Raw genomic sequence first — 15,495 nt, 5'->3', positions numbered from 1 at the left:
TGAAGTTTTATAAGAAACGCGGAAATCGAGGTAAGTTAGCTTTTAACTTAGTAGCAGTCTATTGTGTATGTGTGCTAAGTAAAGGAACTACAGTGTATGTATGTATGTATGTTATCATATATGTCTTGCCATGCCAAGTTATCACGTAATTGTCTATTATACAGAATTTATTCTGTCATCAATTTTTTATCTGTTACATAATATATTCTGTCATGTATTACTGTACATTACAAGTACGTCATGCTAAGTATGACATCTATTACATATATGTCAAGTCATGTAATATTCACTGTTGTAAGTATGTCATGTTAAATATGTTGTCTATTATATGTTATGTCATGTTACGAAATATTTCTATCTCAAGTTGGTCATGTATTTCAAGTTATGTTCAAGTCACGTTATGTTACGTCAGGGCTTCAGTCATTTCGTATTCCAGTCACGTTTCATCTTGATTACTTATGTATGGGGTCACAGCAATTGTGGCGCATACACTACGTGAGACACAACAATTGTGACACGCAGAATACATGGGGCTACAACAACTGTGGAGTATGTATTTAAGCAGTTAAAGAATAGGTTTCCGTAGAATACATGGGGCCACAACAACTGTGAAGTATGTATTTACACGTAGAATACATGAGGCCACAATAACTGTGGAGTATGTATTTTTCATGTTAAGTCAAGTTTGTGTAGAATACATGGGGCCACAACAACTGTGGAGTATGTATTTACACGTAGAATACATGGGGCCACAACAACTGTGGAGTATGTATTTTTCATGTTAATTCAAGTTTCAAAGCAAGTTCATGCTAAGTCAAGTTTCAGATCAAGTTCATGTCAAGTCAAGTTCAGTTCATGTTTCAATTTAAGTTATGTCAATTATGCTATATTGTACGCCAAGTTATGCTTTAATTACTTATGAATTTGATTATGCATTTATGTTTTTACTGTCATCCATGCATCATTAGCTTGTGTGGAAGTTTTTTGTTAACTTACTGAGATTTGTAATCAAATCTCACTTTGGTAGTCCCAACTACCATTCCTCCCGAATGGTAGATCTTGTTACAGGACCTGAAGGAGAATCAGGAGCTGATCAACTAGACACAGTTGACTAAGCGACGGTGCGACGTCAATGTTAATATAGTAGTTAACGTAAATTACTACTTGTACAATGGAGTTGCATCTTTAGTACTTTTTGGATCATAACCATTTTGGACTAGTGTTGTGATCTATTTAATGGGTCTTTATGTATGAAGTATGTTTTAAGCATTTGGGATATTTTCAATTTGGTGCATAGTATTGCTAAAGAAAAAAATTATCCGCTGCGAATATTGCATAATGTTAGATGCATGTTAGGAACATTGCATCTTATATGTCATGAACGGGGGCAGGTAACCTTGTGTTGCATGTCTCGACGCTTCAAATGTTTGTCCGATCCCAAACGGAATTTGGGGGCGTCACAGTGAGGCCATCGGAGGGCCAGAAGATGGCATCCCAACAACCCTAGGCAGTTGAGAACCCAAGCAAATGAAAGTAAAAAGGAAAGCCCACAAAATCAGGACCATCCAAAATAGGAAGCAAAAAGTCTCCCAAAATCGCAAATCTGTTGGGAATATGCTGGGGGAATTTAATTTTCCTGATGTTGGAAGGCTTTCTAAAGAGTGGAAGAGGTATTTTGGCCAGAAGATTTAATTGGTGGGGAACAAACAATCTCAGACTTGAATTTGCAGCTGGCTTTGGTGGATAAAGACTGTATTGGTGGTGAGGGGGCTGCGCTAACTCTGTTATGCACCCTTCCGCCAAGTTTTAATAACAAGCGAGTTCCTTCTAACTAGGTATTCAAAAAAGTGAAGGAGATACAAGCTGTTATTGGGATTTCGTTTGGAGGCGATGAACAAAAATTTAGGGATCTTCTTATGGCAATTGAGGATAGGCATATGATGTCAGCCACAAAACAGGATAGGGAATTGAAAAGGCTTACTTGCTCAATAACTATGATGCAAAGGAAGGAAGTAGCAGTAGGGATAGAATGAAAGGGAGGGGAAATCTAAGTTTACATGCAGCCTAAGATTATCTCTTGAAATGTGCGAGGCTTAATGATTGCAATAAATGCCTTTGTATCAAAAATTGATTGTGGATGTGGAAGGGTGATGTGGTTTATTTTCAAGAAACTAAGTTAGGTTTATCAACAGAAAAATAGTGCGAAGTTTATGGGGATGTGCATATGTGGGCTGGTCTTACTTGGGCTCTCTAGGAGCATCAGGTAGAGTGTTATTAATGTGGGACAAAAGAGTGGTTGAGGTGACTGAGGAGTGTATCAGGGATTACTCGGTATCATTGCGATTCAAGAACGTTGCTAACGGATGGGAATGGGCATTTGTAGGAACATATGGGCCCAATGTGGACAAGGAGCGGAGAAGGTTATGGGAAGAGTTGGTAGGTGTATACTCTTTTTGGGATGTACCGTGGTGCATGGAAGAAGACTTCAACATTACTCGCTTCCCTTGTGAGAGGTCAGGACATCTTCGGAACTCAACGGCTATGGAGGAGTTCTCCAAGTTCATCTTTGAGTTGGACCTTATGGACCTCCCTTTGGTAGGAGGCAAATACACTTGGTCTAATGGTCGGGTATGGTCGAAATTGGACAGATTCCTTGTCTCTCCTTCATGGGAAGCCCACTATCCGGAAGTATGTTAGAAACGTCTACAGGGAGTTGACTCAGATCATTTTCCTATTTTACTAGATTGTGGGGGCATTCATAGTAGTTGCTGTTATTTCAAGTTTGAAAACATGTGGCTTACCGCGAACGGGTTTGTGGAGATGGTATGTAATTGGTGGTCTGCTTATCAGTTCACAGGTACTCCAAGTTTTATTCTTGCAGGTAAGCTGAAGGCTCTGAAACAAGACTTGAAAAAGTGGAACGTGGGAGTCTTTGGCCACATTGACAACCAGAAAACTACCCTTATGGAGGAATTGCAGGAGTTAGAGGGAAGGGAATTATCGGAAAATCCCTCAGAGGAGATGATAGTGAGGAAGGGTACAGTCTTGGCAAGTTTGGAGAGGGTGTTGTTGTTAAAGGAGACCTCTTGGCGTCAAAAATCCAAAGCCCTTTTGTTGAAAGAAGGTGATAAGTGTACGAAGTATTTTCATAAAATGGCAAATTCACATCAGCGTAATAAAGCTATAGAGTCGCTACACTCAGGTAATCAAGTGTTATCTTCTCCCTCGGACTTAGAAAATCATATTGTGGATTATTATGAGACCCTTCTCACAGAACTGACTGAGTGGAGGCCGAAGCTTGATGCTTTATCTTTTGACGCTATTGACTTTCAAAACGCAAGCGTTTTGGAGAGACCTTTCGATGACGATGAGATCTACAAGGTCATTGTTGGGATGACCAAGGATAAAGCGTAGAGGGTTTTTCTATGGGGTTCTTTCAAACCTGCTGGGACATTGTCAAAGGGGATGTTTCGGATGTCTTTAGTGAATTTCATTCTTTTCAAAACTTTGAAAAATCCCTCAATGCAACTTTAATTGCGCTCATTCCTAAGAGACATGGGGCTTTGATTATTGAGGACTTCTGTCTTATAAGCTTGATCAGTGGAGTGTATAAGATTATCTCAAAGGTTCTTGCTAACCGGTTAAGCCCGATGTTGAAACATATTATTTCCAAGCCCCAGAATGCTTTTATTCGTGGAAGAAAAATTCTTGACTCAGTGCTCATCGCAAATGAATGCCTAGACCATAGATTGAGGGAGGGAGGCTCAAGCATCCTATGTAAGCTTGACATGGAGAAGGCGTATGATAATGTGAGTTGGGAAATCCTATTATACCTACTCAGGAGGTGTGGTTTTGGTAATAGGTGGATTGCATAGATGAGTCATTGCATTTCAACTGCTCGATTCTCAGTTTTAGTTAATGGTACACCTGCTGGATTTTTTGATAGTTTTCGGGGTTTGCGACAAGGAGACCCCTTATCCCCCTTTTTGTTTGTTATAGTCATTGAGGCCCTTAAACGGATGGTGCAGGCCGCAGTTGGTGGAGGTATTTTATCTGGTTTTTAGGTAGGTAATGGTTCTGGTGGCTCAATTACTATCTCTCATATTTTATTTGCAGACGATACTTTACTTTTCTGTAAAGTAGATAACAACCAGATCCAAACTCTACGTGCACTATTACTTTGCTTTGAAGCAGTGTCGGGACTCAAGGTGAACCTTGGCAAATCTAAGATGGTTCCAGTGGGTGTGGTATCAAATATATGCAGTCTAGCAAGTTTATTGGATTGTCAAGTGTCCTCTTTGCCTTTGAAATATCTGGGACTTGCATTGGGTGCAACTTTTAAGGCTAGAAAAATATGGGATGGGGTGGTGGAGAAGATAGAGAAAAGGTTGGCTGGTTGAAAACAAATTTATTTGTCAAAAGGGGGCCGGCTTACTCTTATTAAGAGTATCCTTTCAAACCTTCCTATATATTTCTTATCTTTGTTTCCTTTACCGGTAGGGGTGGGGAACAAGATTGAGAAAATCATAAGGACTTTCTTATGGGGGGCTTGAAGGAGGAGAAAAATTCCATCTAGTCAATTGGAAGACAGTCTGTGCTCTAGTTACACAAGGGGGGTTGGGAGTGCGCGAATTGAGAACTTTTAATAAAGCCTTACTGGGAAGTGGTTATGCAGATATCACTCGGATGGGGGGTCTTTGTGGAAAGAAATTATTGATGCAAGATATGGAACTGCTGGAGGTGGTTGGTACTCCAACGAAGTAAGAGGGGGGCATGGTGTGGGTTTATGGAAATTTATAAGGAGCGGGTGGTCTTGTTTTGAGAGACATGTTTGCTTTACAGTTGGAGATGGTACTCGCATCAGCTTCTAGCAGGATGTTTGGTGTGGAGACCAGGCATTGGAAAGAGTTTATCCAACTGTTTTACGTATTGCTGCTAATAGGGAGGCTTCAGTGGCAGAAGTGCAATTGTTTTTTCAAGGTGCTCAACAGTGGAATGTTCTTTTCATCAGGGACTTCCATGATTGGGAATTACCTATGGTTTCAGATTTCCTTAGCTTAATATACTTCATGAGGATTCCTATGGTACAGTGTGACTGCTTGAAGTGGAGGGCTAGTAATAAGAAGAAATTAACAGTAAAGGCGTACTATAACCTCTTATCATCACAAGACCACACTTCATTTCCTTGGAAGAGCATTTGGAAGGCTCATGTGCCTTCTAAAGTAGCCTTTTTTGTATGGAATGTAGCCGTTGGAAAGATCTTGACCACAGATAACCTGAGAAAGATGGGGTATGTAGTGATGGATTGATGTTATTTGTGTAAAAAGAATGAAGAATTTGTTAATCATCTCCTATTACACTGTGAGGTTATAAGGGAATTGTGGGATGAGATTTTCCAAATGGTTGATGTTGCATGGGTTATGCCCTCAAAAGTGGTAGAGTTGTTGGGTTGTTGGAGGAAGATGCAATGATGTCATCAAGTGGCAGCGGTATAGAAGATGATCCCACTGTGTATGACGTGATGTATTTGGTTAGAAAGAAATACGCGCTGCTTTGAAGACAAGGAACGCTATGTGGCAGAGTTGAAGAACTTTTTTCTACACACTTTATTGCTTTGGTTTTCCACTATTGTACTAAATGGGAACAATGTTCATGAGTTCCTGTTTTTAATTCATCGCACATAGAACGTTCCTAGGTGTTATGTATACTTCCTGTATAAACAGGCTGTATATTTTTTTTCTGATTAATAATATTTTTCTCTTACTTATTAAAAAAAATTAATCCCTTTAATTAATCCAATGCAGTAGTTTTGATGTGAAATGAGGCATATTTTTGTTTTCACATGCATTTGACGTCAATATCAATGCTCTAAACAGAAACTAAAGGCAAATGGATATAGATCATGGTCGGGAGCCGTGAAGGACTACACTAGAGGCAATAAAAGGGATAGAAGGATAGAAAACAATTACAAAATAGATAATTCATGAATTATTTTCTATTTTGTAACGTGACATTAAATCATTAAATTTGTCACCTAGCACTATAATTCCAAAGATAAATTCAATGAAATATTGTCATTAAATATGATATATATTCATGTAAAATATTAGAGGATGCATGCAACATTGATTTTAAAGATTGAATATTAATAGAGTGTAAATTTTCCCTATCAACTATTACTTAATCGTTACATGCTTGCATAAACCCTAAATATATGTGGATAGAAGTTTGGTATTTTTGGTATTTATTTATCTTATGCTCTACTCGTTTTAATGTTTGAGCAAATCAACATATATATATATATATATATACACAATCGAGAAAACATATATACCATCGACAAACATAAATTCCCACTCTTTTTAACTTCTCTACACCACTTTCGATTTTCTTTTCCCCGACCATCGCCAGCGCCCTTATCAAATTCTTGCTCCTCCCTCCCGTCGTTTTATTCCAATTCCTCGGTCGTTTCGTCACTTTCCTTCGCACCCGCCTGATCGCCCAAGATCAAGTCTCATCTCAGATTAACAACGACGATTTGCGTTTGATTTCTCCGTGAATTTCAACCGCCTCGATGGTTGCACCGTCGATTCGTGCGCCGTCGGGTTCCGTAACAGTTGTCGGGGTGCCGTGTCTCTAAAGGTTTAATTTCGCTATTGTTTGGTAAATTTTTTGCGGAATTTTTGGTAATTTCATGGGCGACATTAGCGTTTGGTCGCCTGAACCAAACGGCGCCGTTTTGGAGGAGATGCCGTCATCATCGTCTTCATCACAGTCGTCGTTCTTACCTTCGAATCAAACGGAAATTGGTGCCGAGTACTGGCAAAGAGCCGAAGACGCGACGCAGGGTGTCATAGCCCAGGTTCAGCCCACTATCCTCTCTGAAAACAGGAGGAAAGCGGTTATTGATTACGTGCAGAGGCTCATTAAAGGTTTTCTTGGCTGTGAGGTGAGCTACCGATATATACATGTATATGTGTGTGCATATATTGATCCGTATATATGTTTAATCTTGTAAATATATGCGTAGATGTTTACCATAAGTAATGGGTAATTGTTCAAATTTGATACTTTAAATATTCAACTAAGATTTACTTATGGATATTTTTTGCTGCAACCACTTTTGATGACAGATTTCCTGATCCCAATCCGAGCGTGTTTCAGTTAGCATGCAAAAGAAAATTAATTTTACAGCGGGTTTTGAGTTTTTTTTTTCGGGTACAATGAGTTTGAGTAGTGATCACTGTTTGAATAAAGTATTATCAGGCTGCACGGCCTTTTTAGATAGCAAGATCAAAATAAAAAATTTGCCGCACAGCTGTAGGGGTTGGAGACTTGGAATGTGCGTCTAATAATTAAGAGCCTGCTAATTAGATCAACACCTAGATCAGACACCTCTCTATTTATGTGCGAAGAAAATATATAAAGATACTGTCTGAGAGAAATTAGCGGAACGGCAAGGCGTATCTCTTCAATCAGAAAACAACTGTTATAAACTACTACCGTATGTTGAAGCAAGTATTTCTGCCGTTCAAAAGGCCAGAAGAGATGATTGAGAAGTTTATTTATGTGTCTATGGTTTGGGTATTTGGGTCATATGTTTAATTTTTGCCGAACTATAGACGAATCTTGGCAACCATGATTTCTATTTAACTGATTTTTTAACGAGGATTGGCATCAATTGGGAACTACAGATCACCCTTCATATGATTATTGTGTAATGGGTGGTTGCTAGGGTAACGTGATGTGGCTGTCATTTGCAATAATTTTCCGTTTTGTTTGGAGATAATATGACATTAATTTCCTAGATATTGGTGTTACATGGGGGAACCAATTGTGAGCATGATAAGTTAACAATGTCATTTGCGATAATTTTCCTTTTTATTTGGAGGTATATGATATTAATGGAATGGGTTCAATTCCTTATGTTAACTTCCTGGATGTGGGGTTTTTAAGTGGGAACCAATTATAATTATGATAAGTCGTACGAGTTTTACATTGTGCTTATTTGACATAGAGCCTAGAGGTTGGGAGGGGTTGTACGGTCCACCTTCTTCCCCGGGGTCTGTTCATGAGTGGGAGGGCCTAGGGATGTTCAATTCAGCAAATTGTTTGCTTCTAAATTTATCCATCCAAAATTTTTTCTACCTTTCATTTTTCCCCAGTTTCCATTTATTGTAGCTTCTATATCCTTTTAGAGACTAAAATTCGTGTTATGGACTTTGATCTGAGTGAGACCTATTCTGAAATGTAGATTCCTTTCTAAATCATCTTTGTTTCAGGTATTTCCCTTTGGGTCTGTGCCACTAAGGACCTATCTGCCTGATGGAGATATTGATTTGACTGCCTTTGGTGGTATAAATGTTGAGGACAATTTGGCCAACGAAGTTTTTTCTGTTCTGGAACGAGAAGAACAGAACAGGGCTGCGGAGTTTGTAGTAAAGGATGTCCAGTTAATTCGCGCTGAGGTTTCTAACTTAAGTCCATATTTTTACTAGATATCTTTGCTGGTCTATAATTTCACTCTTGTTGATTGAGTCGGACTAAGTTGAGATTCATTTGCTTTGAACTAATCGATGTGCAAAATTTCTGTCAAGTGTTTTTTTCCTCTTTTCATAATTGTCTAGTTTAGCTTGTATGTATCTAGGAAGTAGCATTTTTAATTGTTAACTAATATTAAGTAAAATAACTTTTATATTTCTCACGTATTCCCCCTTCCTCCAAAGTAAAAGCGAAGATTGTGAAATCTTTGCACTATTGAACTCCATGCCATGGTATCCCTAGGTTCATTTTCTAATGTAAAGGTTTTTCCTCATAAAGGCATGGTTTGATTGTAGAATTTGCTCACCTTGTCGTTTGACATTTATCAATGTGGTTTTGTGATCATTTTGTCATTAGACTCGGATTGTAGTAGCTGTAGGATAGATTTTCTTGCATCAGCATCTGCATATGTGCAAAGGTTGGATAAAAAATTGTAATCCTGCCTGTCATGGTTGGTTTTATAATGCAGGTAATGTTGAAGAGTGAGGCACTAGCATTTTAGTAGCTTTAGCCTATTTTATTCTTGGATATGGAAAGTTAATATCCATTACCACCATAATTGGTGTTCCCCCCCTCTACCCCCTTTCCCTCCCCCTAAAACTCTGATGACTTTACACAGCAAGATGGATCTACAAGTATCAAACCCTGAGTCCTCTATTTGTCAAAATGCTTATTGCTGATTGTTGCTGGGAGGGAGTCCTTAAGTTTATTGCCTGGCACGCCTATAAACTTGTATAACTTTATGCTTCTCTGCATGGTCATCAGGTTACTGTTCGGTGTAGATCTTTTGCTTTGGCTACTTTATACACCATAGCATTGGCCTAAATTTGCACTTAAAGCCAATTTTTGACAGCATGGCATGAGCTTTACTATATCAAATTGAGTACCGCTTATTGCCTCGTTTGGTTACACATTTTAGATGAGATAAGATGAGATGGGATGTTTTGTTGAAAGTTGAATAAAATATTGTTATAATATAATTTTTTAATATTAGTTTTGTTTTGGGATTTGAAAAAGTTGAATTGTTTATTATATTTTATGTAGGAATTTGAGAAAGTTGCAATGATTTTATGATATGAGATGAGATAGTTTGGTTTTGTATAACCAATCTCTTATTGCATTTATGTACCTATGCTTTTCGAGTAAAGTCACGGCTGCCCTGTTGGCAGGTCATGGGCATGCTGAGGCAAGTTCAAATTCCAAGGGTTCCTGTGTACAAATTCATGTATTTCATTTAACCATTTCCTTCTGGAAGTCCTTTTCACATCTAAGGGACTTGCCCTTGCTGAACTATACTATTATTTCCCTCACATTGTGTCTTGTAAAGCTGATAACTGCACCATGGCATGATGCTTCACCATCCACGATGATTGCATGCTTGCATACCTTTCACATCTATAATTTGCTCATTTTATAAGATAGGCAGCGTTTCAAATTACGCATTGTGTTTCTTCTAGTTGGTTACATCTTGCATCATATGAGGTTAAGAAATCTGAGTTTTGGATCTTTTGTTGGCAGGTTAAGCTTGTAAAATGTCTTGTACAGAACATTGTGGTTGATATTTCCTTCAATCAGTTAGGAGGGCTCTGTACCCTATGTTTTCTTGAGCAGGTAGCCTTTTCTGTAAATTTTAATATAAATGCTTGCACAGTAATCAGATTCTTGACTATATAGAGCTAACCAGTTGTATTCAAAGAACTTAACAAGGTATTGATTACAGAGCCGGTTCATTGCAGGGAAATAAATGTTTCTAAATAACACCTTTTTGTTTTATTAGATTGATTAATTTTTTAATGCAAAGTTGAGTCTGTATGTTTAAGGTTTTATAATGTTGTTTTTTATCAATGATTTTCTTTGGCTTTCCTTTTCTTTAGGTACAGTTTTGCTAGTAATTTTGGGTAGCCTCGTATCCTTTTTGTAATAGTTTGCAATTTCCATGCTCATTTAGATGTGACAACTCACTAACACATGCAGGATGGTTTACAAAGTTGTAATAAAAAGTGTCTGCCCTAATCATGTGTGTCACTTCTATGGCTGCCTTTAGTCATCTTGAGTTTGTAGGGTTATGTTGCTTTTGGATTTTAACGTTCATGGTGCTGCTTAATGTACAGGTTGATCGTCTGATTGGTAAAGATCATCTATTTAAACGCAGTATTATCCTGATTAAAGCTTGGTGCTACTATGAGAGCCGCATTCTTGGCGCTCATCATGGCTTGATTTCCACATATGCTTTGGAGACATTGGTTCTATATATTTTCCATCATTTCCATACATCCTTAAATGGTCCTCTAGCGGTGAGTTGTTGCAGGAGTTAGCACTGGTATGCAACTCAAATGTATGATATGAGCTTAACTGTACCTTCTCTTTAGGTTTTATATAAATTCTTGGACTACTTTAGCAACTTTGACTGGGACAGCTACTGCATCAGCTTGAATGGACCAGTTCGCATATCATCATTGCCAGAACTCGTGGGTGAGCAACATGTTTTTGCATGGGTAGCACACTTATTGGTTTAGATATCTTTTAGTCATTGTTTGGTTCTTTTTGCAGCTGAGACACCTGAAAATGATGGCAGTGATCTATTGCACAGTAACAATTTTCTTAAGTGGTGTTTGGAGATGTTCTCAGTTTCCTCGAGGGGGTACGAGAGTAATTCAAGGACATTTCCCCCAAAGCATCTTAACATAGTTGATCCACTAAAAGAAAATAACAATCTTGGCCGCAGTGTCAGCAAAGGTATAAGTCCTTTTCCATTACTTGGGTGGGAGCGCTATGGCCTCTTCCTATCTCACATTCAATGTGAACAAAATATTTGAGGTTTGCGTTGTGCACTAATGATGGAAACTCAGTGAATTCCTTTGAGATTTTACAAATTGCTCAGAACTTTAAAGGTGGATAAGCCAATTTTTTTTTGTTTATTTTTTCGGGGAAGAATTTTATATCAACCAGGTTTTGTTTAGGATATCGCGTGACAAAGCAGAGATTAACCATTTGAAAATTCTTAAAAACATGAAGATGAAGTGTGTGTAGGTTGCGTGTGTTTTGGGTTGTGGTGGTATTGATTTACATGTAGAGTGACATATAAGCTCAAAATCTTGGATGCTTTTCTTTTCCTGTTTTCTTTTTGGCATTTTCATAAAACAATTGACATTTCGAAGTCTCAAACAATGCTGGTTGCTGCTAGTTTGTTGATTGATGATTATGTGGAATGACTTCTGCAGGAAACTTTTACCGAATAAAAAGTGCTTTTACATATGGTGCTCGGAAGCTTAGGCGCATCCTCTTTCAGCCAGAAGAAAACATTGATGATGGAATCCGTCAGTTTTTTTCTAACACATTGGATAGGCATGGAACCTGGCAGAGGCCTGATGTTCAAGATGCTGTCCCGATGTCTGGACATGATATATTTGGCACCACATCATTATATTCAGGTACAGATTCTCTAGAAGATCAGACAAATCCTGAATTTGAGCAGGCCTGTATAAATGGCATGACAGTGGAATTTAGGTTGGGTTATGAGGTACCAATTCATAGTGGGGTCACTAATATCGAGACATCTGGGACCAGTATGAGCTTTGGCAGAGCCATGAGTGAACTTAAAAGAACCTCTACAAACGGGATTACAGTTTCAGAACACCGTCTTTGTGGGGATGCCGAAGACCTTGCTACATCCAGAATACAAGACCTGACAATTTCAAATGATGCAACTAAATCTCCCCCCGCAAGTTGTGAGAACACTAGATCGCCTTTGGGTAAAGCACATCATGCACCCCATCTGTATTTCTCTCATACATTCGTGGGCAATAATGAAGAGGGAAATATGGATGAGAAACGTCCAGGGAATTTGGGTTATACTGATAACAAAGATTTGTCTGAGCTTCAGCGAGTGCCTCCTGAGGAGAAGGCCTTTATTGCTCATGGCGACCAGGATGAAAACCAATTGGGGAGTGATAGGCAGTGTCTGTCACCTGTTGGATCAAAGCCCAACTCTTCACATTTGAGCTCAATTAATAGGTCCTCAGAAGATCCTTATCCTAATTGTTTTGGTTACTGGATGCTTAATGGCACTATTGAAAATCCTGAAGCTTTGAAGTCTTTGTCAGATCTCAGTGGGGACTATGACAATCACCTAAATAATTTGCACTTTGGTAGGTGGTGCAATGAGTATGCCGCAAGTTCATCTGTTACTCCTGTGTCCCCACCATTGGTTCCGCAGTTCCATGGCAAGAAACAATGGGATTTAGTACGACGGTCTTTGCAGATAAATACGAATGTGTTTCCCCAGATGAACACCAATGGTGGTGTTGTCTCGAGGTCAGTTTTATACCCCATGAATCCACCAATATTACCTGGGGGCACAATATTTGGTATGGATGAGATGCCAAAGCCACGAGGAACAGGGACATATTTTCCCAACACGGTAAACTCACACTAAGCCTCTCTATAATCTCTCTTTTTTTTTTTAATAAAAATAATATATATATATATATATTTTGATAGGTAATCAAAAAGTTTTATAGGTAATCAAGAAGTTGTATTAATAGAAGGAGGCGAACCCCAAGTACAGAGGAAGTATATATGAGATTAACCTAATTAGAGTTTACAATCGAAAAAATAATATATATATATATATTAGTATTCGAACGTCATTTGGAAACCTTGAGATTTTTGTGGGGCCATGGCTTTGTTGATCTTGGTGTCTGTACATAGCTTTGTTTTTCATTTAGTTTTTAGCGGCTGGTCCAACTATGGTAAAGTGCTTTTATGCTACATGTTTTGTAGAACAATTACCGGGACAGGCCCTTGACAGCAAGAGGAAGAAACCAAGCACCAGCAAGATCTCCTCGGAACAATGGGCGTGCCATGTCAACCCCCGAGTTAAATTCGTCTGAGAGAAGCAGTCATGAGTTGGCACAAGCCCAATATCCTGTTCATGGTAGCGGAAAGTCTGGGTCTGTAGATCACAACTCTGGTTCCCCCGGCAGGAAGGTATACTCTGATGCAAATGGTTCATTGCATCCGTCTGAGAGAGTTGCTGAAGTTGGGTCAAATGGGCAGCTGCCAGTTGAGGGATCTTTGCTAGAAAAAAGCTGGCAACAGAACCCAGTCTCAGCGCTTGCTCACAACTCAAGTGGAAATCTTCCGTCACCAGGAATGCAAAGCCCAAAACCTGTAGTGGGTATGACTCAAGATAGGTATGGGAATATTGCCATCATGTTAATTTTCTTTTCTGCACTAGTCGACATGTATGGGACTTTCTTATAGTCTTCTTGTTTTCTACATGTAGGATTGGTGCACAATCATACCGTTTGAAAGATGAAGATGATTTTCCACCTTTATCCGTCTGATTTCAGTTGATGATGGATGATGGGTTCTGTATGGTTAGAGCCTAGAGGTTGTATGAATAGAACAGTAAATGCTAACAAAGCACAGCTGAAGCCTGAGCTTCGAACATGAGTGGCTGCAAATCCTCCTCTCTCTCCCCACCACCCCTCTTCCTCTTCCTCCTCAAAAAATGGTGGTTTGAAGGGATTTTTTGTACATTCTCTTTTTCTCTCTCTTCAATCTTGGTAGCTGTGCTTCAGACATATTCGAATATAGGATGTTTGAGATAATAGTTTTGCCCAGTTTTTGTTTTCTTGGCCATCCTTGTAGGTAAAGTAGTACAAACACCAAAAGAACAAAAAAAAAAAAATTTGTTGTTGCTGATGTCTGATGTAACTCTTATAGAAGTTGTTTTATGCAGCTTTAATTGATTAACTTTTTGGCCATTATACCATTGGAGGGGCTACAGCCTAATTTCATCTTTGTGCCTCCATTTTCTTTCATGTGGTGTCTTGTCTTTTCAAGTGCGATGAAGATAAATTTTGCTAGTGGCCTCATTGTTGCATCTCAATGTTTTTTGCCATTGTAAATTGCAGAGTGAACATAAATCTCGGCAGACTATATTGAATACTATTGGTCAGCTTAATGTGGAAAAGATTAAGCATTTCTTGTGCGGTAAACTGGTTTTTTTTTTTTTTTTGGGTGGTGAGGGGACGCGGGACGAGATGGTGATGGGCAGAATTTCAATAGCTTGCCGTAATTAGTGAATACCGCCACCATCATCATCACTATTTGTTTAAGATGCCTTCATTACCAACATTCTCATTAGTTTGGTCAAAGTTTAAAGATGGCTAACATGTGGTTAACAATTGTGCCTACCAAAGATAGGCACAGAATTGTGCCTGTATGCGAACTGCTACGTCAGCAATTATATTAAAAAAAAAAACAAAAAACAAAAGAGATGGAAAGGAAAATGTAGCGGAAAGAAAATACCATTCAAGCTTGGAAGAAAAAAATGCAGAACTCATACATCCTCTCTCATATATCTTCATCTCTCAGGTCTCATAGATATTTTCTCACTTCTCTTCCTCGGCGTCGTAGAGTTCTCTACATAATCTGATCGATGTGGTTCAAGAGGTAGAGAGGAGTGAGGAGCGAAGCATCAAGTGACAAAGGATTAACCCAAAGGTAAACTGGTTCGTAGATGTCTTCTTAGATCTTATACATGTCTTCAAGTGGAAGTGAAACCTTTAATCGATCATAATTTTTTTAAAAAAAAATTGAAAAATAACATTATCTGTAGTGAAAAATACTGTCAACCCTTCTGTCTTTGAGGTCTATGTAGAATATCTATAATATATGCTAGGATACCCAAACTAAACAAAAGTGATTAGGCAAACTGATTGAAATCAAGAACAGATGAAAGGAAAGCCAGCAAAAGACAAAGAAAAAAGAAAGTTTCAATTTTTGAAAAAAGAAAGCTTCAATCACATTAAATTTCATTTAAGGTGATTAGTATGAGTTTATGAGTTAATGTGATTAGTATGAGTTTGATACTGCTCCATCTGTCCAAGTCAAAAAAGTAAATCCATAAACCTGTAATATAGTCCTATTAAATATTTTGACTAA

The 15,495-nt window shown here is 38.5% G+C and overlaps 2 protein-coding genes across 2 annotated transcripts; both read left to right on the top strand.

Moving 5' to 3' along the window:
- The first annotated feature begins 2,277 nt into the window (after window positions 1-2,277).
- Window positions 2,278-3,414, top strand: LOC122278723. Its single transcript, XM_043088906.1, has 3 exons — window positions 2,278-2,628; window positions 2,744-2,810; window positions 2,882-3,414. Exons 1-3 carry the CDS (start codon window positions 2,278-2,280, stop codon window positions 3,412-3,414), a joined length of 951 nt encoding a protein of 316 aa, XP_042944840.1.
- Window positions 3,415-6,315: 2,901 nt separating this feature from the next.
- On the top strand, window positions 6,316-14,315 carry LOC122279249. The gene is made up of 9 exons (XM_043089719.1): window positions 6,316-6,949; window positions 8,283-8,468; window positions 10,060-10,152; window positions 10,653-10,835; window positions 10,911-11,013; window positions 11,092-11,277; window positions 11,763-12,961; window positions 13,324-13,736; window positions 13,829-14,315. The coding sequence occupies exons 1-9, from the start codon at window positions 6,695-6,697 to the stop codon at window positions 13,887-13,889; spliced, it is 2,679 nt and encodes an 892-aa protein (XP_042945653.1). The 5' UTR covers window positions 6,316-6,694; the 3' UTR covers window positions 13,890-14,315.
- The last annotated feature ends 1,180 nt before the right edge of the window (window positions 14,316-15,495 follow it).

Source organism: Carya illinoinensis, chromosome 10, assembly GCF_018687715.1.
Source record: "Carya illinoinensis cultivar Pawnee chromosome 10, C.illinoinensisPawnee_v1, whole genome shotgun sequence".
NCBI lineage: Eukaryota > Viridiplantae > Streptophyta > Magnoliopsida > Fagales > Juglandaceae > Carya > Carya illinoinensis.
Note: the sequence above shows the minus strand (reverse complement) of the source record. Positions and strands in the feature narration are given on the sequence as shown.